Genomic DNA, 26,138 nt, shown 5'->3' on the forward strand with positions numbered 1-26,138 from the left:
CATTGTGTGTTTCTTTTCAAACACACCATGCCCCCAACCAAGCTGCCAAATTAAGTCAATTCTGTCCATTTACCATTAATTCCTCAATTATTCCTTAAAAGAAAAATGTTGCTTTCTTCTTGAACATTACCCTGAAACCTGGATTCCTTTATTTCCAGTAGCAGATGTAGCTCTCCTTTTCTTTTTTGTTTTTTTCCGACACTGAAGTCCATACGGAGGACTTTGAAGCCAGAATAAATTTGATATTTTACTTTTTAGTAATAAATTGAGAGATATTTAGAGATAGTAATACGCTGATAGCCTGTAATAAAGGACTGTAATATCTACAAATGTCTAATGATGCTTAATTGTAAATGCAGGTAAATCAGTTTTAAAAACGTCTATTATCTTCAAAAAAATGATTTCAGTTCTCTATTCATTTTTAATCTGCCGACCCCTTACCCACGATGTGACATTGTCGGTGTTGAAATCTTGTAAATGACGTCACTGTCAAGTTTTTACTGGATGATGGTTGATCATTTTATTGACATCTTCCTCTTAAAAGAAAAAAAAAGCCACACATATTCCACTATTATTTCTACTACATGCAAAATGACAAATGCATTTATCCAAATCAAATATACAATTTGTAGGAATTTTTATGTTCATGAGCATTAAGATTTATATAGAATTACCATTTTAGTTGCGAATGATTCTAATTGTTCTGTTGAACATATTTGGGAGACAACAAGAAATCTGAAAAACTGAATATTAAACATAAAAAGGCTTTAATCCTTAAACCTTAAAGTTGAAAGGGCAAAGCTGAAACGGAACAGTCATTAGTTTTAAGTAAATTTTTTAGTAAATTTCAAACTTCATAAAACAATGGTAAAATGTTTCTGCCATGGATATAAATGCAATAAAAACACACCAAATTCAAACTACATGTCTGAAAACCAAAATTTATAGAATAATTTAAAACAGACTAAAAACAGAATCAAATTTTTAAAAATTAACTTGGTTCACACATGATTTCTAATATCACAATATTTGATCATTTGTATTACATTATTGCCAATACATATCACAATATTCCTGTGAGTTCAGATTAACCCCCATGTTACTTAGCTACATGTCAACAGCAAGACTGTTGAAAATGAATTTAGTTGACTGCTCAAAAGAAAAATAACTCTTACTTTTAAAACGTGCACATGCGTTTAGTAGCACATATTTTATACTGCAGTGAAGTATAAAATGTAACCTTTTCCTATCTGCATTGCATAATCCTCAGTAAAACATTTACTTCTAAGCCCTGCCCACAAGGAAATGAAGGAACAGAGCAAGAACAGAAATTCCCATGAAGTGAGTGAAGTGGCTCAGGGTTTCCCCACTGCAAAAAATACTGTCGTCACTGGTCATGCAGGGAGTGGTGGTGGTGTGGGCGGTGGTGTGGGCGGTGGTGGTGGTGTGGGGGGTGGTGGAGGCGGTTGTAGGAGTAGTACAGCTGAAGTTCAGGTCACTGTTGATTCCAGGCGAGGTGAAGGTAACAAAGCCCGGCTCCATGCCAGTGACTGTGCTGTTGATCCAGCTCTGGTACTGGGACACTCGCGCGTAGACGCCCGGTTTCATTGGGGCAGCACATCCCTCACCAAAGCTCACAACTCCAGCCTGGACCCACTGAGAACTATTCTGGAGTTGAACCATCAGCGGTCCACCCGAATCTCCCTAAAGGGGGGGAGATGGAGAAGAAAAGTAATTCCTTGCAGATAGTAATTGCAGTTTCGTACTACCTTCTTATTCTCACATTTTATTTTATTTTTGGCTTTTATTTTTAGGTTTTTCTAAAGCATCTGCTTTTTCTTTGGTTCTGTTGTGTTACACATTGTGCAATGCTTCATGCCTTCAGTTTGGGACTGGACAGCAAAAACAATGCTGCTTCTTTTTGGTTTTAACCTGTGAAATACTTTGATTTCAATTAGGGGTGCGTCCGATTTATCGGTAAGGATTTCCTTCATTTTATGCGATCGGTGATTGGCCAATACTTCAATGTGTATCCAATCTTTTCACCTGATCTCATCTGCCCCAAAAAATGGCTTAAAACCAACCACTGTCCTCTCCTGCTCTCCCATCAAAGGTTTGATGATAAGCCCCGCCCACCAGGTCATGGCTGCACTTTTGCACGTAGCAAGAGTTGCTGCACTCTTGCCAAATCAACAACTTTCCTGTTATATTTAATGACATTTCAGACAAAAAAAAATAAAATTGGTATCAGCAAAATTGGAATCGGTAGGTCGGGCTAATTGGCTGCAGCCGGTGCTCCCCTGATTTTAATGTAAATTCATTTAACTGTGCCAGTGCTGGTCAATATAAGCCTATCTTATAGAAGAATGTTAAATAATATAAGGAAATCCTCCACGAGTGGAGAGTTTAAGTTTTCATGGCAGAAAGTGTTCAGTACAAAGTAAGAGCAACAGAAACTAAAAACAATGGAATAAAACAGTAGTTTGCAGGAAAAACATCTACAAACTAGGCAGGTTTCAATGATCTAGTGAAAACATTGATTTTTATTAGATTCATGAACTACATACTGAAACCAGAGATTCAAATCAACTTGTAAATGCAGTTGACTTATAGACTATCAGGAAGTTTGAAATATCTTCCTTGTTTTATGCTGAGAATTACTCCATTGAGCTGTGGAAAAAAAAAAAACAAAACACAAAGTTGTTGTTACCCGACAAGAGTCCTTTCCTCCCTCTTTTAATCCAGCACATATGAAGTTATTTAGGTTTAGGTTAGGATTGAAATCAAGCTGCAACATGAACATTTCGGAGTAGTAGCATTTGCATCTGTTGTTTCCAACTATTGGCACTTCCACTTCCTGCAGAATTTTTGGCAGTGATCCCGTTCCCACACGCGGGATTTCTGGAAGACAAAAGTAAAGGCTTTAAATGAAATTCACAAGCGGAGTTGTCGGGAACGGTGACTATTGTGCAACTTACCAGTGACGCCAAAACCAGTGACCCAGCTTGTAAGGCCATCATAGAAAGTACTCTTCTCCGAGGCCAAGCAGATCGGCTGGATGTAGGGAGTAAATTCAACGGGAGCCGAAAGCTTCAGGAGACAGATGTCATTTTCAAAAGTCGAAGAGTCGTACTCAGGATGGCAGATGATTTTAGAGAGTCTTCGAGTCACTTTAGTCGAGTTGGAAGAGTTATCTAGTTGTACATCACCAAGTTGGACTTCTGTGTTGTTGAGGTCGTCTCTTTCAGAAAATCAAAACGCGAGAATGAGTCGGCACATGAAAGTTTAGACTTGGTTCTTTCAGTATCAACAAATGTTAAGAAACATGATGAAATCGCTTTCATTGATAAAAACTATAGTAGGTAACTTTTATGTAAAAAATTTTTTTTCGTCCAGTGTTCATTGCTAGCTAGAAACAACCAGTCAGAGCGCAGAGGCGGGCCTTAACGCTGTCAATCACTCCAGCCAAGCCCTGTGTCATGATGCAGTTTATCCCCAGCAGTTTCAGCCTGCTGTCAATGCTAAAGCTATGCTAAAGCAACTGTAACTCACTGTTACAGTTTTCCTGTAACAGTGAGTTGTTGCTCTGCCGCTAGAACATTTAGCAGTTGGTTCATGAGGATGATTGACAGCGCCCAGACTCCCCTCCGGCCTCTGATTGGTTGTTTTTAACCAGGAGGGGTGCATTTCTTCAGACAGCAATATCAGCACTGGCAAGAGGTGGAGGAGATCGATCTTTTCAAAGTTTTTCTGTATCATGACATGAGATAGATCAGTTCAAACAGATTTTGTTTTTATAAAAATTACACTCTGCAGCTTTAATCAGCTATTGACAACAATAACAAAAAACCCTCTCACCTTGTTATGCAGTGAGCAGCAGTTAGCACCCATTCATTGCTTATCAGCGACCCTCCACAGAAGGAATCGGCTGTAGCAAAATATACCTGCCAGGGCCATTCCCCTAGCTGGGCATCCTGACCCCCAATGATTCGCGACCTGCTTGCAGCTGCTTTGCCACACGCTGGGGAAAACCGAGAAGAGACAAAAGCTGAGACGAGCGAAGGTGGAGGAAGTGACTCTGTTTTTCTACTGTCAGTTTTATGGAAAAAAGGTGCGATCATCGTTTCAATTTTGAACCATTTTTGCACGGTTATTTAAAAAAAAGTGTTCTCGCGCTGTTTTGTATTTCTGCTTTTTTAATAGAAGGCAAAAGCAAAATGTCCATTAACTTAACAAAGTCCCAAATTACAAAAATGAACTATTCTGTTTTTCCCCATTCTTTTGGAGAGAGTTAACATTAGATTAACTCTTTAATGTTTAATGTTCTGCATGTCAGAAAACAGAACCAAACGGGTTAAGCTTGTTAAAGTGTCCAAGATGCTTACCAGGCTGCTGTGATTGACAACCTGAAATGCCAAAAATAGACAAACATGTTAAACCAGTCATCAGCACACATGAGCAGTTAGAGAAAGAAATGAACTATTGTTTCCCACACATTCACTTGTAGGATGACGGAAGTCATCTTTATACATGTCCATAAATGCATAAATAACTTTTATTATTCTAAAATCATGGCTTTCTTGTTCACCCGAAGTTCAAAAAGTGTTTGCCCCCTTTCATATTTCAACGTTTCTGGTATATTTTAAGGAACGAATCAAAAAAAAAGAAGAAAAAAAGTTTTGATTTCTTTTATTCATTGAAAATAGATACTCAAACCTCTCTGTCTAGTGTGAAAAAGTAAAGGTAGCATCATCATTTGTACTGGTTATTTCTTTCTTGGTGGTAACAAACAAAAACTTGTAACAGGTGTTGTTCATCGCTATGGAGAAATATTTGCAAAGTTTAAGGTCATGAACTGATGCCTTTATGGTTTTCTGTTAGAGGAAAATTAGTGGTCAACCATACGAAACATACCTTTGTTGCATGTTTTTTTTTTAATTATCACTTAGTCAGGATATCTTAGGATATTTCTATTTTCAAAGCATTTGAAATCTGACATGAGAAAATAACTGAACAAATCCTAAGACTGGAAGTACCTTTTTGTCACATTGCAGCTCTTGAAGGACGGAAACAATTGCCTTTTCAGCATACACGCCGCTGTCCTTGCATCCTGAATTAAATATGTCTGTTTCAGAGAGCAAACTGCCATAACTCATATGCTTTTATAGAGGTGGGCAGATGTACTGTTGATTTATTTGAAGTGACTATGATTACCAGTACATGGTTGCTGTTGAGCAAATTTTCAGAAAAGTGTTTGGGTTTTACTTTTTAGCACTAAATGAGCTCTGAATCTGTTGGAAGTCTTACTGGCTCACTCCAAATATTGCTTCCAGTTATTAGAAACAGCAGCTGTGACAAAGTGCTGAACAAATAAAACCCAACAAACACTCAAAATATGGAAAGGATAGAAGACAATACTACATAATGCGCAATCAATGAAGTAGGAGGAAGTCTCAACAATAATAAGTCTCAAGAAAGAAATAATCTGAATAAATCTTAAAGGTGAAGATGAGAACCTAAAGTTAAAGAAAGGGGAAGGTAACAACAAAAGCCAGGGTTTCTAGCAGACAACAAATTCTCTATCTCTGCAGCACAAAGCTGCAGCACACACGCTGACCAATTGGCCAAGAGGCCCTGAAATTCAGTTTCACCCTATCACTCTAATCAAACCAGCTGGAAACCAGCCGGGCCTGCTTAACCTGCCGGAGCTCAGCAGCAACCTGAAATTGGGGGGGGGGCAATAAAGGGGACAATAAAAGAGGCCATAAAGGGGCACTTTTAATGCGTAATGAGAAAACTATACATAATTTGGGAGCAGCAACACTAAAAGCTCTATCTTCCAAACCTAAATCAGGATTATTTGTGTATTGTATCTGAACTAATAAATGTTAGAACAATATTTTATAAAACTTGATCATTTGAAATGAGGATGTAAATGTTACATTCTGACTGTGTACTACATACTCATAAAAATTGGTCACAAAGATGAAACATCTTTGAAAAAATGTGACGAAGATAGCAGCACATGTAAGTTTGTCTTCTTAACTAATAATGAACAGAAAGCTTTTCACCATCTATGTGTATAAGGTTTATCATTAAGCTACATGAAAGGTAACATGAGTCATAAAACACTTTTTCTTACCATTTGATAGCAGAAGGATCAGCACAAAGTTTCCAAACAGCTTCTGGAGAGCCATTTTTGAAGAAATGATATCCTAAGCTGAAATGAATGCAGATGTTGAGCTCCACTCAGAATGAACCTTTTCCACTGATGTCAGCCTATTTAACACATGCAACATGAAAGGAAACCTGCGGGTTGTGTTGTCAGAGTTGAGACTTCAGGGCTTTCTTTGATTGGCCATGAAGGATGACCACTCAAGGAAGTAATTTATTTCCATCATGCAACATGTTTGTTTTCCTCTCATGTTGTTAAGATAATCAGCTAAATTTGTTTTTGTAATCTGGGCACCTCTGACTCTTATCAACAAATGTACAGATATTTTATGTTTTATGGAATAATTCAATAGCATTTGTCCTCTTAAATACTTATTTTAAAAGCATTTTTCAAAAAGTAAGAGGTTTTTACTAAATAGTTGTGGTTGACTTTGACCGTCAGTGAAGCAGAGGAGTATTTATTGCCATTACTGGAGACATTGTTCAGCTTCAAACTATTTCCTTATTGTTTCACGTTTCACCTGTCACTTATCTGCAATTCCCACTCAGCCTTTTGTCTTCAGCTCATCAAAACCGGTCTGTTCTTTGTGCTATATCTGTCAGTGAAACTATGTAGCATTTGCCAGCTCATCATTTCACCACATCCCCAGTGAATGTGGGAATGTGTGTTTATACAACAGTTTACCTCTCATAAAATGACCGTTCATATCACCAGAGATTTGTCTCATGTGAAAGTTTCATATCAGTGTTTTGCTTCAACCAAAATAAAATGCTTGCCATTTCATTTGCTGATACTCCATTACCTCTTGGTCATGCCAACTACCATTGTTAGGATTAGCTATCATTGAAGCACTGGTAACTTTTTCTTTTGCACAATTTCACAGTTCCAGCGTCTCCATTCAATAAGAAATTAAATTAAAACCACGTGAATAATTTCGTCATCAAAAATTGATGGAAACGGTTACATGAGGTTGTGGTCATAATTCAGCCATGGCGCTAATGCTAATCATCTATCACCCATCATCGGCGTCTTATTTAGGCGTTGGAGTACATAGTCCAAAAAACAAACCATCATTCTTCTTCACAACACTTCTTGTTATCGTCGTTGTTGTTCACAACAGTAACATCCGAGTGTTGATCATGTGACTCATCTGATACCAAAGAAAAAGGTCTTCCCATTTCAGTTTTTCAAAATTCATAAATTTCAATAGAACCAAAAAAAAAAAAAAAAAAAAAAAAACATAAGACAAAAATCTTAGCGAAAATGCAGCTTTTTGAAAGAATTTTCACAATTTCAATTTGTGGAATTCTATGGTTAATGGAAACCTTCGTTGGTGACATTTTAAAAAGGTTACAGAAACGACTTTAACAAAGCTCAGCCGGCTGTTCTTTAAAGAGAGAACAAACAGTATTGTCCTTAATGGAATGAGGAACAGCCATATGTTAAACCTCATTTCATTCTTACAAGGAAGTGAAATAAAAATATTTTCCACCCATCCACTTGTGGGAAGACATTGTACAATGCAGCTAGCTGCTTTAACAATTTCCCAACTCTGAATAACTTTTCTCATTGTAAAAATCAAGTTGCTTGAAAACACTCTTGACCTTTTTGCATCTTGGTAAGGAAAGTCTCCTGGCAGGCTTTTGAATTTACTTTTCTTACTGAGATAGTTGATTACTATGACAACTTGTAAAACGGGTCAAAATGAGGTAAGGAAAGTTACTCGGAAGAGTAAAATCTAAATGTTCAAACTACTTATTTCACAGCTTGAATCTAAATCTGATAATGAAGGGTTTTTGTGCCTCTCAAGGTTTTCTGTCGGGTAGCAATTGACGCACTCGTCTGTGAACTGCAGCAAAGCTCCATGTTGACAGAGCATATTTGTACACTCAGGAAGTTGCTGTGCATTAAAATGTTTTCTTTGCCAAAGAAAAAAGAAAAAATGCTGTGAGAACAGAGATCGCCAAAAAATGATTAGAAGGACTTGGATTTTCACCATTGCCAAAAATACCATCAGTGGTGGTGGAGCAGATAGGCAGGACAACATATTTGAGGACTCAGGAAGTCACTGTATATTTAAATGTATTATTTGCCAAAAAATACATTGAGAAATGTTGCAACAACAGAGAACGCCAATGAGTGACTGGAAGGACTCAGGTGTTCACCACCATCAAAAGATTTGTCATCAGATGTCACTTTGCGGGGACAAAAGTAATTTAAATCCTTGTCAACGCCAGGAGAAGTGAAGGTGAGGAAGCCCGGTTTCGTGCCAGTGACCATGTCTTTGATCCAAGACTCATACTTTGACACTCGAGTGTAGACTCCAGGTGTCAGTGGGAGAGCACAGCCTTCACCCATGCTCACAATCCCAGCCTGGATCCACTTAGGGCCCTTTTTTAACATTAGTGGGCCCCCTGAGTCTCCCTAGTGAGAAACAAGTAGTAGAGCATGTCAACAATTATTTGAAGAAATTTTACAGGGAAATATTTTTCAGCAGAGAAACCATATCAAAAAGTATTTCATTTAAATGCTAAAACTTGATGTCAAAAAGTTACATCACAGACATAATATTGTCTTTGTTTAAGCAGTAGATTTTCTTGATAAAAATGACCAACAATTTAAACATTCAGCCATCTAAAAAACAAACACACAATGATGGTTACCAGACACATCGCACACACGTGTTTGGATTCAGCTGTTTGTCAGATATACTCTCGGGATGCGGTTGCAAATATATCCATCTTGTTTTACCATGTATTGTGTACTTTCCAGTGATGCTATAACTGTTAATATTAAATATGTAGATGTGGGCTGTAGTGGTTGCTTGTTTCTGCAGATTTAGAGGTAGACTCCAGTGGTGTTGACTTGTCTTTATGCTTATTTGTCTTGAGTTCAATCTAATTTCCTTTCAAACCTTTTCTCCACCTTTCTCCTTGCCTTTTTCATCTGTGTCCACTACATTTGAAATAAATGCTAAGAAATGTCTAAAGGTTTCGTAAATTCAATGGAGCGTCATGGCAAAAGATATAATGCTCCACTTGTGGAAGTAAATGTGCTGGGCCTCACCTTGACACTCAAAACAACGATTTTGAGTGCCACCCTGCTGGATATTAGGGCGTTTAAAAAAAAAAAGGGAAAAAGAGAGTTACCCGACATGAGTCCTTTCCTCCACGAAAATGTCCAGCACATATCATGTTGTCTGTGATTGAGGCAGCCTGTTTATAGTAGCATCTGCACCTCTTTCTTCCAATAATTGGAACATCGACCTCCTTCAACTTGTTGGTTGATAATCCAGTTGCTGTGGTTATTTGAAGAAAAATGAATAGCATTTGTGTAGAATTAAGAAGGAAAAATTAAGTAAATATTCCATATTTTACCAATCCCATGTATCTTACCAGTCACACCAAAACCAGTGACCCAAGCCTTATTCCCGTCATTGAAATGGCTGGTTTCAGAAGCTAAGCAGATGGGTTGGATGTACTTTGTGAACGTGACAGGCTTCGAAAGCCTCAGAAGACAAATGTCATTGTTAAATGTCTCAGGGTTGTATTTAGGATGGCAGACGATTTGAGCAAGTTTTAGATTCACCCGATGGGGGCTCTTGACATTCAGTTCTACAGTACCCAGCAGGACTTCTGTGACGAAAAGGTCATACCTTCAAAACACAAATGTACAATCATTAATTTGAACTTTTGACCTGATGGTAAACTTAGTGACTAGTAGTCTGAGGTCTTCCCCCATAGTAACTAAGGAAATAGTCCAGGAATGTTTTATGTTGTTGAAACGTATCTTTGAAACGGGGCTTTGAAATAAAATTTCACCCTGCTTCCATATTTAAAATATAATCTTTGAATAAAACATGTTTCCACAAACAACTTGGCTGCAATAGGTACAATTTGGCAACAATGGTTATCAAGTGTTGAACGCCTTGCAGCTGATCTAACACCTTCCGTCAGTAAAAGTCACGTTCCTATTAACGGAAGGTTTTTTTTAAAATTTTTTTTATTACAACCTATGGTCAAATTGTTGATCAAATTTATTTGTAAGCACATTTCAGCAAGAAAGCAGTTCAGCGCAATGTTCAACTGCACACATAGTGAAAAGTTCCTGGGGTCCAAATGACCCCAAAGTTTAGGACTGTGGGAGGGTTAAAGAAAAAAATGAATATGCTTTGTCAACCTCTCACCATGTTATACAGTGAGCAGCGGTCAGGATCCATTGATGGTTGATCAGCGATCCTCCACAGAAAGCAAAACCCTTCTGATGCAAACTTGCCTGCCATGGCCACGTCCCAAGATATGCATCCATACCCCCAATAATTCGGTTCCTGATCGGCAGCCGGCCACATTCTGACAACAAGGAAGAAAAAATAAGTAGGAAAGCACAGAGGCAACAAGTTCTGTCACAAGATATCCCTTTCACTTTCTGTGTCTATGTAGAACATTCAGTGTTCCATGGAACAATTTTTACCTTTAAGATATGTGTGGTTTGCTCATTTCTATGGGTTTTATTTCTGTTCTTTTTAAATACCATTTATGTCTTATATTCATTTACATCTGACATTGTGACTTACACCAGTAAATGAAACAAAACAGGCAAAAATGCATGGTTGCTGAAACATGTTTTATGTTGATGCTTCTCTTTGGCTGCCATTATAATGAAGGCAGAAATGATGGCGGCTTTGACTGAGCCGCCAATAATGAACTTGCAAAACAATTCGCACACAGGTCTTTGGAAAGGATACCATCTCGTATTAAAATACATGACATTAGTATAACTTATCTTTTCATTTGCACAACTTCTCAAACTGGCCCAAGATGCTTACCAAACGTCTGTGACAGACAACCTGGAACACAGAACAGAGGAATGCTTCATCTCAAAAATAGGGCAAAAAACCCCCATACATTTGGTGATAAGTGTTGAAACTGACCACCACTATTCCAATGTTCAAGGCAGACTTTAGATCATTTAACTAAAGAGATACACATACGTTTTGTAGATAGAGATTTTTTATGTTAAAAATAGAATTACATAGTCAAATACCTTTCTCTAAGTATTGCTAAATTTAAGTTTGAAACAATGAGACACATTTTATTTTATGAAAATAAATATTTAAAACCAAAACTTGTGTCTTACCACTGTGCAGCAGGAGGGTCACCAGGACAAACCCGGTCAGCTTTGGGAAAGCCATTTTCAAACTCCTCTCCGGTCGCGGTGCATATTTTTTCCCCCCTCTCAAAAGCAGGTTACACACTCATTTTATTTTTTTCGTGCAAACGCTAATCCTCCGTCCAGTACCGTCCCATGCTGTCATGATGCAGTATTTGGGGCTGTTTGATTTTCATTTCTGTTATGTACCTGGAATGTTCAGAGTTGCTGTAGTGACGGTTGGCCGGGGAACGACAGGTAAGTTAGAACATGGCAGTTGGAAACTAGAGACTGATCAACAGTGGACGCTAATAAACATCACAAGAACGAAACTTCTTCATGTCTTCAATGATACGCAGTGACATTAAGGGATTGAAGACATAGCAATTTCCTTTCTTTCATTCTGTTAATATTGCCATCATTTCTCTATTAGTTATTGTTAGTTGAGCTCCTTTTTAATCTTCCTTTCACAGCTTCACAGAAAATAGGACTATACTCAAGAATATAGTTTAGATACTGTGGTGCACACTGCAGCACAGTAGACGACGACGATGATGATGTACCTAAAGACTGGATGTTTCGGAAGGAAGCCAAAAGAGGAAAACGAAAACTGAACTGGAAACCTGTTCAGACTAGACTGTCCTGTTGTGGCAACAAGATGAGCTAACCATGCTAATGCTAGCAGTATCACCAATGTGTGTCTCTTGATATTGCGCAAGCTTTCTGAAACTTGGCTTAGCCGGAGTTCAAGTTAATGGAAAGCCTTTTCATTTGAATATTAACTATCTATGATTTCCACTGTAGAATGTCAAATTTAATTTGTCTGGCAATGGCTTTGTAATTCTTCTCAGATAGATGGTTGGCAATTGCTTTAAATAATTGCTTTGTTTTTGGTCATTGCTGATGCTTTTCCTTGTTGGCATTTTGCTAACATACATTGTATGCCCCAAACACCAGACGACTGAAACCTACAGATACTGGTTTAATGATCAACATTTGGAACTTCTTTTCTGACTAAATCAACAGTTTTCTGGCTCAAATTTGTCTTTGATGCTTTAGCTCAGGAAGTTATCATTTCACTATTAAAAATGAGTTTTGATTTCCTTTGGTGTTTTTCATTACTGCTTGTTTTACTTTAGAACTAAAGGTTTAAGTTGTTGCTGATACTGCCATGGTAATTTTAGCTGTCTACAAAGTTCTTTTGAAAACAAAAATCCAGCTGTTTTTGTATATTTTACGTCTTTATGTTGATGGATTACGGATTCATTGAACTATTTCACAGTTTGCTTTTCAAGATTCCTGGCAAGCATGAAAAAAAGAGGAATGTTGCACCAAAAGGCCCGTAGAGCTGGTTATTCAAATGCAGGTCAAAGTGTTGTGGTATCAATTGGGGAACTGCTGAGTGTTCATCATAGAGACGCCCTCAGGGAAGAAACTACCTGTGGTGGCTTATTTTTGGAAATATCACTCTGTTATGCCAAGTTGAGAGTAAGAGACAAAACGGTTTGTGTCCAGGATGTGTGGAGTCTGCAGAGATTTTTTTTTAAATTTTGTTATTTTTTTTATTTTGTTACTTTTTCTGACCCTACATCATCAGGGTCATAATGACCTCCAACATTTGATGAACTCCTCTGCAGACCTGTTGCAGTTTCGACCCACCCTGCTTTGTGGATGAGTCAGTTTCCTACAAACCAGAATGAATCTACTGTAGATGATGATGATGAAAACTTAAGAAGAAAATATAGATACTTTATACAAAATTAAATTAAGTTTATCAGAGTAAATATATCCAGTTAAGAAAACATAAGTAGTTGCAATTTAATTACACTTTAACAAATTAACAATCATTTATTTTTAAGTTGTACCGCCATTCTCTGTTTCAGTGTAGAAGCCCATTGTCTGTTTGTAAAACCCTGAGACTCGTGGGAAACTCCTCAGAAAGACGATACGCTTTTTGATACTTTGAAATTGATATACTTTCAATTCCCTTCAGAATTGATACACGGAAGGTAAGCGATATTCTCTTCAGAGTAAAATCCCATTTTTTTTTTTTACCTCTTTGCCTAACAACATAATGGTTTATTCATTCCTATATCCTTAATAGGTTTTTGCTCGTAACATCCCTGCCTTCCACCACCTTTTAATTGCTTTTATTTTCTTTTTCCTCCCTTCAGTGCTTCAGATATGTGACATATGAACAGAAGTGGGCTGTTGAGAAGTACATTTACTTGAGTTCTTTTCTTGAGAATTTGTACTTTCTGTATTTAAGTATCTTCAAAAGCACCCACTCCAGTACTTTAACTTGATTAATATTTGGACAGATCTTTGTTGGTCTAATATTTGACCAATACAATCAGGACTTTGACACTAATAATAAAACAAAGTACTTCTTTCTCTGCTATTCATGACTGAAAGTTACTCGTTTGATTTAGTTTTCAGGAGAAGAAACATTACTGAACACATAAAAAATAATTATAATTTGCCAAGGATGTTTATTTTTTAGTAATAAATGCATGCAAATCAACGGACTATATAAACAAACCTTTAAAGGGTTTGAAAGTACATCAGCCAGTAACAAATCAGTGCAAATCCACCCACACGTGATTATAGCACTTAACCATATCGAAGTAAAGGATTAACTATGTTTGCTTTGGATTGAATAAAGTAATGCAGATGATTTCAATAGTCAAATTGAGATTCTCGTTAAACACCTTTGTGTTTACATTTTTCAACTAAGCAAAATTAATTGCAACTAGCTTAGGAGAACCCAGCTACAGAGCCGCACCACAAGAAGAAGCAAGCGTTTTCTTTTAACTTTTTTTTTTTTTTTTTGTGGTTTTGTTTTTTAGCAACAATTACATTCCACCGCTGCTGATAAAGACATGGAGAATGAGCGACAGTGCAGAGAGAGCCAGGAGGTGAGTGAAGTGACTCAGGTTTTCACCACTGCCAAAGAGGCTGTCATCAGTGGTGGTGGGAGGCGTGAAGGTAGAGCAAGAGAACCACAAGTCAGGATCAAAGCCTTCGGAGATGAAATCGACAAAGCTGGGTTTCATGCCAGTGACCGTGTCGGTGATCCACTTCTGATAGGCGGACACTCGAGCGTAGACTCCAGGTTTCATTGGAACGGCGCAGTCATACCCAAAACTCACCACCCCACCCTGGACCCACACAAGACTGTTGTACATCACTAGCGGTCCTCCCGAGTCTCCCTGTGAGAGGAAGCAGAAGAGATTTGAACTTTGCTTCTGCTTTAATTTTTTTTTTTTTTGTGTGTGTGAGCAAGAGTTGAGATTGTTTTTGGTTGAGCACAATAGAATTTACATTATGTAAAAATTCTTATAAATTGTTAGTCTATCACCTGGACCCCCCATATATAACTTCTACAAAAATGTTTTTTTTATTTATTTTTTTACATATTTAACTATTCCCATATTATCACGGTAATATAGTGACCCTTTCTCACTTAATTCACTTAACACAACATATTCAAAAACACAAAATTAACTAAGTACAGCTACAAATGAAGAAAACACAAATATTAACAAAATAGAAGAGCTAGATATTGTTGCTGATTATTGAAAATAGGAAAGTGACAGGTGATGCTTGTATCAAAGTATATTTTTGAGTAGGGACATAATACAAAGCTTCACTCTGTTCTTTTTCTCAGTGGTAAGCTATGACTGTCTAAACAAAGAGAGTGAATGGCAGAATAATTTCATGGTTCTAAAGAGAAAAGCGGTCTCATCCAATGAAGGATGACCCAGGTTTCTATAGGATCTCTTCCGTTTCATTAATGTTGTTTTCTTATTTGGCAATTCTGCTTAGTTAATGTCACTGTTTTTGAATATGTTGTTTTTAAATTTTTAGTTGTGTTTGATGAATTGCTGAAGTTGTTTGCACTTCAGCACCACCGGAGTGCAAACTAATAGTAGATTATGAGACAGATAATATGTAAAATGGTGAAGCTCCTCCACCGTGTCGCAAGCAAGTCTCTATCACTCAATAAACGCTAAAAACCTGCCCAGCCTTTGCCAACATCCAATGCACCGATTTTTTTGCGTCCCATGAGCAGATTAAGTGTACAGAAAATGGATGGTTGGTTTATTCAATGGGCTTTGGTCGTAACTAGGCTGAACATCACACCACCGTATGTTTTATAGACTTGAGAAGATCCAGGTACATGACGAATCACACACACCCAAAAGAACTAGTCACCTGACAAGAGTCCTTTCCTCCCTCATCAAGGCCAGCACACATCATGTTCTCTGTGATGGCGGCAAAGTCTTGATTGTAGCATGAGCACTTGTTATTTCCTACGATCGGTATTTCAACCTCCTGCAGGATGTCAGGGAACATCTCATTACCTAATGGAAGAACAATTTCAGCATTTATGGGACTTCAGAAAACACCACTGTTTGGCCTAAATGAATGATCTGTAACTTACCCAGGCTACCAAAACCAGTAACCCAGCTGTGGGTACCCTCATGAAAGGTGCTGTTATGTGAAGCCAGGCACACTGGCTGAATGTAGTCTGTGAAATTGACGCGAGCCGACAGCTTCAACAGAGCGATGTCATTGTCATAAGTGTTAGGGTTGTAATCAAGATGCTTGTTGACTTGTGCGATCCCCCGAGTCACTTCATTGGGGTTGGATTGTGTCAAATTGTAGGCACCCAGATGAACTCTAGATGTGAGGATGTCACTATAATAAACAAAAGAAACAAAGAATGAGTTGTGAGTTCAGCACTTGGAGATTGTCACCATCACCTTAGGAATCAGAGGTAGGAAGAGTGTCACTATTTTAACAGTTTTGCTCAAGGAAAAATAGAGGGTAGCAATCTAGGAAATTACTCAAGAGTAAAAAAGCATTTGGTAAAGACTACTAAACTACTGAATGGCTGATCAAATCATCAATCATTAGATATTTAAAAATTAGACGATCAGACAGACCAAAATGTCATCACACTTTCTGTATGGACCAGTCACCACAGAAAAACAACCCCAACCCCACCATGCTTCAGCATGGGGATTGTAATTGGGGATGTAAATGTTTTGTGGTCTAAAACAGCGGTCTGTAACATTTATGAATTTTTTTTCTTTTATCACTCATTTTGAGTTGTTAAAACTCCCAATATTGTGACAGTACAGTATGAGACAATCTAACTCCTCTGCCTTCTCCTTATGGACCTGCTGTTACCTGAACAAATACACTATGTCATAAACAACCAATAAGCTTTAGGAGAAGGGTCTTAGTGCTGCGAAACAATCGTTCTTGTTTACATGCTGCTCACACCCTCCCCATTTCTGTCTGCTAAACTGGAGCTGGTTCACCACAATGGAGGCTGTCTGAATGCTACAGCTAGTTAGCATGGCCACTGGTGAGTGGATGAACTATTTTCCTGGAACTGTAAGTTGTTTCTCTGCTGTTGACGTATACAGGCGTGGTCAACAACACTAAGGCCCGCTTTCTGGCTTTGATTGGATGCTTTTAACTGCAAGCGGTGCATTTCTTCAGGAAGAAGCTCTATCTTGTCACACATTATCTCTCATATTGTCACAACATGGAGACCTATTTTTGTAACATACTGTAGCTTTAATCGCCTCCAGAAAAAAAAAGAAGTGGAAATACATCCAGATATGATCAAATGGTTGTAACCGTGCCCAACGAGAGACAGAAATCTCACCTTCCAATGCAGTGGGCCGCGGTCAACACCCACTGGTCGGTGATCAGGGATCCTCCACAGTAGTGACCGTTCTCTCCCTGTATGCTGACCTGCCAGGGCCAACGGCCTGGGAATGTATCCTGGCCCCCAACAATCCGTCTTTTGTTAACTACATTACCACACACTGTTAGGGAAAACAATAATAAATGTCATAAATGTTGATATATATATATAATGTAACAAAAACATTATATTGTATATAGTTTCACCACTTACAGCCGAGGTAAATAGAAAGTATACCTTCCTTAATTAATGACCAGATCAACACAGGACAGATTTAAAAATGTCAATATTTAAGCCAAATTTATACCACGCTCAAGCAAAGTACACGTCAAAAATTGTTCAGTAGAAAAATTTGTAAAACTATAGAATTTAAAATAGTCATGCAAATCTAAAAATAAAGTCACTGCTAAACGACGCACAAGTTTGACAGAGTTCTGATTTTAATGTTGCACACCTAGTACACTCAAGTAATCCAAAGAAAGAACATAATTTTCTTGAAACACGTCATGTTAATACGCTCTAATATGAAAACAAAGGAAGTAAACTTATAAAATACGTAGAATTAATCTTTGAAACTTACTTGGCTGCCGTTGAGCCTGACAACCTGAAACAAAGACCAAAGATGGATTTATTAATTTAAGAAACAACCGACATGTCATTACTCACAATGTTTTGAGTTTCCTATCCTTTATAATTAGATTCTAATCTTAGATACTTGGACTACAAATAACGACCCAATTTGTGAATTTGATGTTTGACTTTTTAATATATATATATATTTTTTTTGTGCAAAATTTATTCAGGGGTCAGGTTAAATTTGCATCCAGTACACAATGAGCAAACAATTATTTGCTGGCTGTAATAGTTTATCAGTGTGGCATTTTATTGGTGGTCCTGGCTAATTTCAAACATGTTTCTCAATTTTGGAAATATTGTTTTGTTTTTGAATTTCAAGGCAGAAATTGAAACGTTTTATTTATGATCGTGATTTATTTCAAAGCAGAAAAAAGCACTTTGGAATTGTCACGACTTCATAGTTCAGACACAGTGATATGTAAAGGACTGCATCTAAAAATTCAACATATGCAGGATATACATGACACCTTGTTTTAAATTTTTAAAATTCTTATCATTGAACAAAGTTTTGAACATACAGCCAATACTTTTAAGCATCACGCATTTGACCTTCATGAGAAAAACATTACACTCTACAAAAAATAGGATGCTCCTGAGAGATAATCTGCAAACTTTTCAATTTATTTCAAGCATTTTTTGCAATAAGAAATGTGTACATATTTTTAATAAAATCCAAACATTTGGAATCATCTTAATGATTGATACAAAATTGATCTTTTTGTGGATGTAATATTGTTAGCCTAGGACTTTTAACTTACTATTTTGTATGGCATGGATATTCAACTGTGTCACACTTTAGACACAACTTAAGATTTAGCAATTTACCTAATTACTCAAAGATCAGAACTATAAATTGACAGAAATTGGTAATACAACATAAATTGATTACTTTTCTGATTTTAATCAGAAAAGTTTTAAACTCATCATATTTTATTTATATTTCTTTGTTATATAATCTGATTAATAGAGATGGGTGGATTGATCCAAAATATTTAACATAGATACCAAGTTATTAATGTTATGTAACACTGATAACTTGGTACCGATACTACCAGGTTAGTATCGGTATCGTATTGATTCAAGTGTGGCAAGATCAATACCTTAATGTCGGATTCCTTCTTAAAATTTTGTTTTATTTTGTTGTAGTTTTTCAAACTACAACAATGATGTAAAATTAGATTTTTTTGCACTTTTTTTTTGATTACACACTGATATTTAAATATTAAAGTTTTTTAGACACATAGAAACCACAACATATAAATCTAGGACAGAATTTGGACAAACAAAACCACCTAAACATGAGAAGTTTGACAGTATATCAGACTTAAAAAAAAGTGACACTATTGGCAATACTGACCCTGTATTTGTATTTATTTGTCATTGAATACTAAAATATACAGAATTTATCACTTCTACTGAAGTGGCCTCAGATTTCCTCTCAGTATAACTGTGAAAAAAATTTAATTAAATTTAATTTCCTCCTAAATGAATAAGGACACAGTTTATTAGTAATGTGCATTCCTAAACTTCTTTCAAAACTGAGGATTATACAAGTACTAGCATCCTGCCAAAGGAAAGACTAGTTAAAAAATAACCTTCAAACAGGGTTTAAAAACAACTTTTAAATCAAAGTGCAAATTCTCTTGATTTAATTTAATCAGTTTCACTTTGTGTGATTAATGAAGTGCTGGAAAAGTAAGAATTTGATCATAGTGGCATATTGTGTAGATAGAAAATAATTGTTTTTTCTCCCACAACCATGTTGAGTCAGATAATAATTATCACAAGAGTAAATAAAACAATATGAAAAAAGCGAGTTTGTAAAAATATCTCTTACCATTGCATATGAGAATGGTCAACACAGTGAACGCAGAAAGCTTTTGGAGTGCCATTTTCAAAGTCTCTAAGGATTCATGATAAAGTGTCAGACTTTAATAGTCTGGTTTCAGATGTTTAGCTCCGCCCTTAATATCATTCAGCCTATTGACTACAGACTTTCATTTGACAAAAACCTGTATGAAAACAGAGATTGATAAAAAACATGTTTGGCCTCATACATTGGTTACGTGGTTCATTGTGCAGATACAAAAGATGTTCAGTGAAGTCACAATGGATTGTAAATCAAAAGTTTTTTTGTTCTCTTATCCTTCATTCTCATCTTTCCCTTTTTCTCCTTCTTTTTGTCTTCGCCTTTACTTAAGCAATAATTTACAATTAAAAGTAACTTTGGCTCACCTTACTCAACATGTTTCTACCCCAGACCGCTAGATTAGTCGATGCAGTATTCAGCATCTTTGTTTCTTTTCTTCCCTAGAAAATCAATTGAGATTCGAGAGTCACTTTGGTCTGTTTTTCTCTTAAACATCCATTCTTGAAGGAAGAGTCTGGGTTCAAGTGTTATATGTCTTCCTGAGATCAGACATTCTATGTGTGGACTTTGATGGGTTTCCTTAAATAGAAAACTTTTTTAAGCCAACTGGAATAATGAGCTGAACTTTTCTCACTGTTAGAATCCATTGAAATGCATGTAGCTGCATCTTCCTGTAAATGTAGGAACTGGGCAAAACTTCTGAAAATTTTGTTGCTATTTTATCGAGGAGTTTTTTTGTTGTGACAGTCGCTAGCAACAATATAAGGGAGTTTTAAAAACAAACTTCTTTTGTTGACACTTTTGGGTCTTAATGGATTACAGACTGAGGGAGCATATGCCGTTAAACGTGTTGTCCTCGTTTTTCAATGGCATTTTCATAAAAATATGTAAGTTGATTCAAAAGACTGAACATAAGGGCAACACCCTTAAAATGTTGTTGTTAAGCTAGGTTTTATGCAAACAAAACCTTGTTCAGCTAGATTTCCAAGTACAGTACTTGGAAATCTAGCTGATTTTAAGTACAGTACTTTCCAAGTACTGTTCAGGCTAATTTCTTACTGGAAATGAGCCTATTGTATTGTTGACAATGTGGACCAGGCTCTGACATACAGTGACTTAACAGCCTGTATGAAAGGCTCCCGGACTAGCCCCCACAAGATTCCTAAAGGGACACAAACGCCTGTAAACCACATGTAGACTGGTTGGGCAGGATCCCGCTGAGGGTGTAGAGCAGGTCCAATGTTTAACTATTAAAATAAATCAAACAATTCCTAAAGCATCTATGCCGTTTCTATTTATTAACTGAGACATTTGCAGCTTTAATACTATTGTCAACTATTACTTTAACTTTAAAGTTGCCTTTACTGGAGATAGAATAACCTAATCCTGGTACAATCCAAAAAAGAGAGTCACTTATATGGTGTATGTTTAGTAAAAAAGGTTTTCTTTCTCTCATTTTAATGCGTGGCAGATCAATCAAAATCCCAATTTTCCCAATAAAGCACAATGAAATATGATTTCAAATAGGAGGGCAAACACGAACAATCAGATGCAATGAATAACAAAAACAGAGAATATGAATAGAGGATAGAAAACAATTTTTCCTAATAAGACAAAGTAGAAAAAAGGCACGGTTAATTGTGTGACTGAAGGCTCGGCTGATACCGAGCTTTTCATCATCAAAGGAGTGTGAACGTAGAACATGAACAGCTTGGGTAAAATCAATATGGAAAGGAGAATTCAAACAACAAAGATGAGCCTTGTCAGTGCAGCAGCTGTAATTATCTTGCTGGAGAGCTCTGAATTCTGCATGTCTGGGATGTAATTGTCTCTGAAAATCCTGTGGGACAGCAATTATCCATTTCATCTTTATCTTATGGTAGCTTACAATTGCACTCGGTGTGTTGAATGAGGTAATCAAACAATTATAAGTATAAACTTTACCTTATTTATCAGGCCTGACATACCAAATATGTATTTTTTACATTATAATTGTGAAACAGATCAATTGGATGTGTAGAAGTGGCAATTTATTTGCTCAGAAACAAAGATTCCAAGATTTATTGTACAATGTCGGGCTGTTGTGATAGAATATTCTAGTAATCTGTAGAATATTTTTACGATTACCAGAGGAATTGGATCGCTCTCTCTCACGCGCTACAAACCCGTGACGACGGGATTAAAACGCCAAAAAAGCCGTCGTAGTCCAACCATCACACTGCAAAGTTCAACAATACTTATTTCTTTCCCAAACCCTGGCACAATTCAACAACATCCTGCTAGCTCTTCACAACAACTCATAAGTGGAAGTGAGAGCGTTGCCATACATAAATAATGATCCGGGTGGAACATGGTGTGTTACATAATTTAACGAAGCTTTGAGACAGATAATGATTTAATCGAAGTATTCAAATAATTTGAGGAATCGTTTCAGCTCCAGTACAGTGACAGGAGTTGTCAATTTAATAATTTCATCTTTTGATGCTCTAGGATTATCTTTTAGTAAAAATTAGCTGCTTTTCAAGATTTTCTTTCTTATACCAACCTTCATATCACTGTTGCATTGAAATTGTTAGAATAACATAGGAATCTGTGTTGGCAAAGGACAATGACCTTTCTATAAATTGAGAGGAGCATAATCTGTTTTAGTTAACAATGAGGACCAGGCTGCCACTGATGGACATGTTCAGAAATTTCATGACGCGTAACGCTGCTCCCAGATGACATGTGCACCCCACACGTGTGCACACATCTGTGCCACATGTAGCAGAATGAGTTTGAGTGCTAGAATGAGATTGATTTCCGGTATCTTTAGCACAACTGCAATGGAAATGCTTTTTCATATCACATGAGTCACGTGATCAGTGATGTTACGACTGGCGGAAAAGATGAAGATGACAGGAAGTGATGGGACCATGTTTTTGAATGACTTATGTCATTTTGTTTATTTAACAGAAATACAGCAATTGCAAAATTTGTGTTTTATCAGGTTTAGTGGAATATCAACAAAGTTTTGCGCTACTTCCATCGGAAGATATGTTTTCAAAGGACAGTTAGCAGTCCAATCAGCGATGTCCCAGGCTTCCCATTGAGGCTTACATTTTGTTAAGATTAACTCTTAATTATCCTTAATTTATAGTTGTGCTTTGTGTTTTATAATAATATGATGACCACTTTCTAATGCGATTAGGACAGAACGACTGGTTCATTTATTCCATCTCATTTTTGTGCAGTTTTTTCAACCAGTCCTGCATATCTTAAGTGTGAGCGGAAAACTTGTAAAGTCCACAGATTCAGATAAAATCAATAAAATGAACTCAAATGGATTTGTTCTCCAACAAGAAATCCCCCATTAGCATCCACATCAACAAGCACAATTTGCTGCAATCATCCATCATTTTAATTGTTGCCAAACTCATCAGTTCATTGTTTTGTTCTCAGATTTGATTAATGTGCTTCGGTTCCTATTGTCCCAATAATATCACATTGATTCATTATGCAATTGCAGCCCAACGGTTGATCATAACCATTTCAGCTTTGGTTTCTGACATTTTTTTAACATTTTTTTTTCAAAGCAAGTGGGGGGTCTCTATTTGAAGGAATCTCCTCCGCTACCTTGATTGCTTCCGCCTGAACTCACAACCAGCTGATTGTTTGTGAGTTCTTTGCAAATTTGTGCTTTGCAATTGTCTGATGTTTGGTATTTTTGAACCACATGCCAAAAGACTGAAATCCTCTTCAAAGCCAGAGGCACGTGAAGCCATAAATTGACAGCTGGCAAATCACACGTGGCGTGAGCCCAAGTCACGCTGGTTGAGTGCAGAGAATGGATTTCTTTTTTTTCTTTTAGTATGTGCACACGGCGAGACGCTGACTGTCATATTTTCTTCTGACATTCATAGATGTCACCCATCTGTTGCAGATGGGGAAATGATCGAAATGTGATGTGGACAGAAACTTGATTCTGACTCTGGATTTATACATTGTCTTGCAAAACTGAGTCTAGATTTTTTTTGTTTTTAAATACAACCACAAATTTCTGTTCCTTTTATTTTGGACTTTGTGTCTTATCTTTGTGGGAAGTTGGCACAGAAGAAGAGTGAGGTTTTAAAATTATTCATGAGAAAGTCTGTAAAGATCACAGGATTTATTGCTATTTGATGTTATCAAAATAACCATAATGATAGATGGAAGCTCAGAAATGTACCTTTCATCATTGCACTTCCTGCATTTCCAGTTAATATAATTGTGCAATTCGACATTTAAAATAAATTGTGTAAAAGAGATGCCAATTTCAAACAAAAACTGACAATAAAAAGCTTTGTCGCCACGATGAGGTTTTTTTTTTTTTTTGTTGTTCATATGGAAATTGGTATAATTGCACAACTGCAATAGGAACACTGTTTTTGCATCACATGAGTAAAATGATAAACCCCCTCCCCAAAATACCGATGTTGCTACTGGCACAAACCACGAAGAAGACCACAGGAAGTAGTTGGAGGATGATGGCGCGAAATGCTTTTTATGTAAATGACTTATCGCAAGTTCAAACTTATTCACGTTTGATTCTACTTGCGCCTCTTACACAATGGAAGCACTGCAATTGCAACGTTGTGTGTTTTGACTTCATCAGCACAACAAAGTTTCACGCTGCTCCTCGACGATGACAATCATTGGTTTTAGCATTGTCGGGGAGCAATGGGGAGATGGAGGCAGGGTCTTGCACTCAAGATGTAAAAGGGTCTATAAATGAGAACAAACTACAACCGTGACATAAACTGTAGCTGTTCTTCCATGAAGGCACAGTGCCAACAACAACCCTTTCTGGTTGCTTTGTTGTTTCTGTTTTATGTTTTCGAGATCAAAAACGGAGCAGAAAATTGTGAATCTTTGAATATGTATCTGCTGGAAACTTATTTGTCAGTAAATCATCTTCTGCTTCACAACTCTTAACACTTCTGCAAGACATTTTGCAGCTGCTCAAAACTTGTTTGCAGTTGTCATGTTAAATTAGAAATTATGTGTGAGACACAAGTCACTTTGAAGTGAAGCAAATGAAGGCTGCTGCGAAAAATCAATGTTTAAGACCAGCGGCGTTTGTTTTTTTGTGTGTTTTTTTTTAAGCAGCAGACTTGACTTCTCTAAAAGTCAAAGCTGACTTCTAGAGAAACCGGGTTTCTGAGAAAACTGAGAGACCGGTCGAGCTTCTGCTCTACTGCGTGTGAATGGCTTCAGAAATGTGAAGGAAGCATTCAGACTGCGCCAAGATGCCTGACAGGACAGGCATCTTGGTGGAAGATATTTCTGGAGTTCCTGGAATGACGAGAGTCATCATGCAAAATGAAACTCTTAATATTACCAAATATCTATTTGAGTTGCAGAGTTGCATTTATTTTGTCTCCAAGATGATTCAAAACCACCTAATATTTCATTAATTTGGAGAGACATTCATGTCATTCTGTTTTTATTGAGAAAATAATAATAACTTTTTTTCTAACCTTTTCAAAAAGTATTAAGATCTCCCGATACTGACCAAACTTAACGTGTACTATTTCTGAACTGTGAATCCCATTTTCTGATTAAAATCAAATTGTTTCAGAAGGATTTTTTCCCCCCACAGTGACGTTCTGGTGTAAATATGCTCCTAATGGTCCACAGGTTGTCTATTTTAACATATTTTTAACATTTCCTCAGAACCAAACGCTTTGTCGATTTAACTTTAAATGTGGAATATTCCAGAATACACACCTGACTGAGTCCACTCTTTGTGTTTGAGCCTATGGAGAGCCTGATTGACTGTGACAAGGCTTATCAGAATATTGGGAAGTGAAGGGGATCCCTTAAGACCCGAGCAGGGCGGCGGTTCTGTTCTACACTTCACCTGCTTGTAAAAGTGTCGAGTCCTGAAGAGCCGAGAACCTGAGAACACTTCCGGCTCCCTCTGTTTTGATGCGCTATGCCTCTGGGAGCGTGCTGAAGAAATCAAACAGTTATGATAAACTAATTACTGCAGGGTAGAAATTCTGTGAGACTTGAAATTATAGAAAAGAAATTACATGTTCCACATATTCAATAACAGGCAACTGTGTAAGCACAAGACAGAAAATACTTTTATTATTATTATTTCTCGTCTTCACTCTTATGTCCCTACCACATTACAAAACCATGTGCTGCAAATTGTGGTTTATCAGATTGACTGAAAATTACCTTGAAATCCTACAGGAGCTACAAAGCTGGGCTATTTTTATTTGTTTCACAAAGTCATATTATTTTTGTTCTCTGCGTAATTTTTATCATATGGAGAACTGTGACTCACAGTTAAAAGGACGGCCGTAATATGTTGGGTGAGCGTGAACATCCGTTCGTTTTTACAGGCAAGACATATTAAATAAATTGACTACAAAAAGTTACAGAAACTTAAAAAAACAGAAAAAAAACTGCTAAGAGCAATACTAAAATAAGGTCAAACTGCGTAGGAAAATATTACGTCCCAATTAATTGGAATCCTATTTAAACACACTGTTATTTAGTAATCAAAACAAAAGATGTGACTAACATTCGCATTTGATATGCTTGTCTCT

General features: G+C 37.0%; 2 protein-coding genes across 2 annotated transcripts; both read right to left on the reverse strand.

The window, feature by feature from the left end:
* Positions 1–500: 500 nt before the first annotated feature.
* Positions 501–6,450, reverse strand: LOC129352365 (serine protease 27-like). The gene is made up of 6 exons (XM_055021329.1): positions 6,143–6,450; positions 4,386–4,406; positions 3,859–4,021; positions 2,979–3,241; positions 2,711–2,901; positions 501–1,704 (listed from the first exon to the last, which is right to left on the reverse strand). The coding sequence occupies exons 1-6, from the start codon at positions 6,195–6,197 to the stop codon at positions 1,285–1,287; spliced, it is 1,113 nt and encodes a 370-aa protein (XP_054877304.1). The 5' UTR covers positions 6,198–6,450; the 3' UTR covers positions 501–1,284.
* A 1,773-nt stretch (positions 6,451–8,223) lies between these two features.
* On the reverse strand, positions 8,224–19,588 carry LOC129352355 (transmembrane protease serine 9-like). Its single transcript, XM_055021309.1, has 12 exons — positions 19,525–19,588; positions 17,632–17,655; positions 17,010–17,172; positions 15,771–16,027; positions 15,542–15,690; positions 14,181–14,535; positions 11,312–11,428; positions 11,001–11,021; positions 10,362–10,524; positions 9,571–9,830; positions 9,325–9,473; positions 8,224–8,599 (listed from the first exon to the last, which is right to left on the reverse strand). Exons 1-12 carry the CDS (start codon positions 19,577–19,579, stop codon positions 8,261–8,263), a joined length of 2,052 nt encoding a protein of 683 aa, XP_054877284.1. The 5' UTR covers positions 19,580–19,588; the 3' UTR covers positions 8,224–8,260.
* Positions 19,589–26,138: the final 6,550 nt, after the last annotated feature.

The sequence above is a fragment of the Poeciliopsis prolifica genome, unplaced genomic scaffold (genome assembly GCF_027474105.1).
Source record: "Poeciliopsis prolifica strain line A6 unplaced genomic scaffold, Auburn_PproV2 SCAFFOLD075, whole genome shotgun sequence".
NCBI lineage: Eukaryota > Metazoa > Chordata > Actinopteri > Cyprinodontiformes > Poeciliidae > Poeciliopsis > Poeciliopsis prolifica.

What these genes read in the sequence shown, in the direction of transcription:
- LOC129352365 (XM_055021329.1), bottom strand. Translation starts at nt 6,197, where the DNA reads ATGGCTCTCCAGAAGCTGTTTGGAAACTTTGTGCTGATCCTTCTGCTA. An exon ending in GCTGCTCACTGCATAACAAG is followed by an intron (nt 3,242 to 3,858) that starts GTGAGAGGGTTT and finishes ATTTTCTGAAAG; the next exon opens with AGACGACCTCAACAACACAG. An exon ending in CACTGGTTTTGGCGTCACTG is followed by an intron (nt 2,902 to 2,978) that starts GTAAGTTGCACA and finishes TTTGTCTTCCAG; the next exon opens with AAATCCCGCGTGTGGGAACG.
- LOC129352355 (XM_055021309.1), bottom strand. Translation starts at nt 19,579, where the DNA reads ATGGCACTCCAAAAGCTTTCTGCGTTCACTGTGTTGACCATTCTCATA. An exon ending in TATCAGCAGCGGTGGAATGT is followed by an intron (nt 11,429 to 14,180) that starts AATTGTTGCTAA and finishes AAATAAAATGAG; the next exon opens with TGTGTAACCTGCTTTTGAGA. An exon ending in CACTGGTTTTGGTGTGACTG is followed by an intron (nt 9,474 to 9,570) that starts GTAAGATACATG and finishes AAATAACCACAG; the next exon opens with CAACTGGATTATCAACCAAC.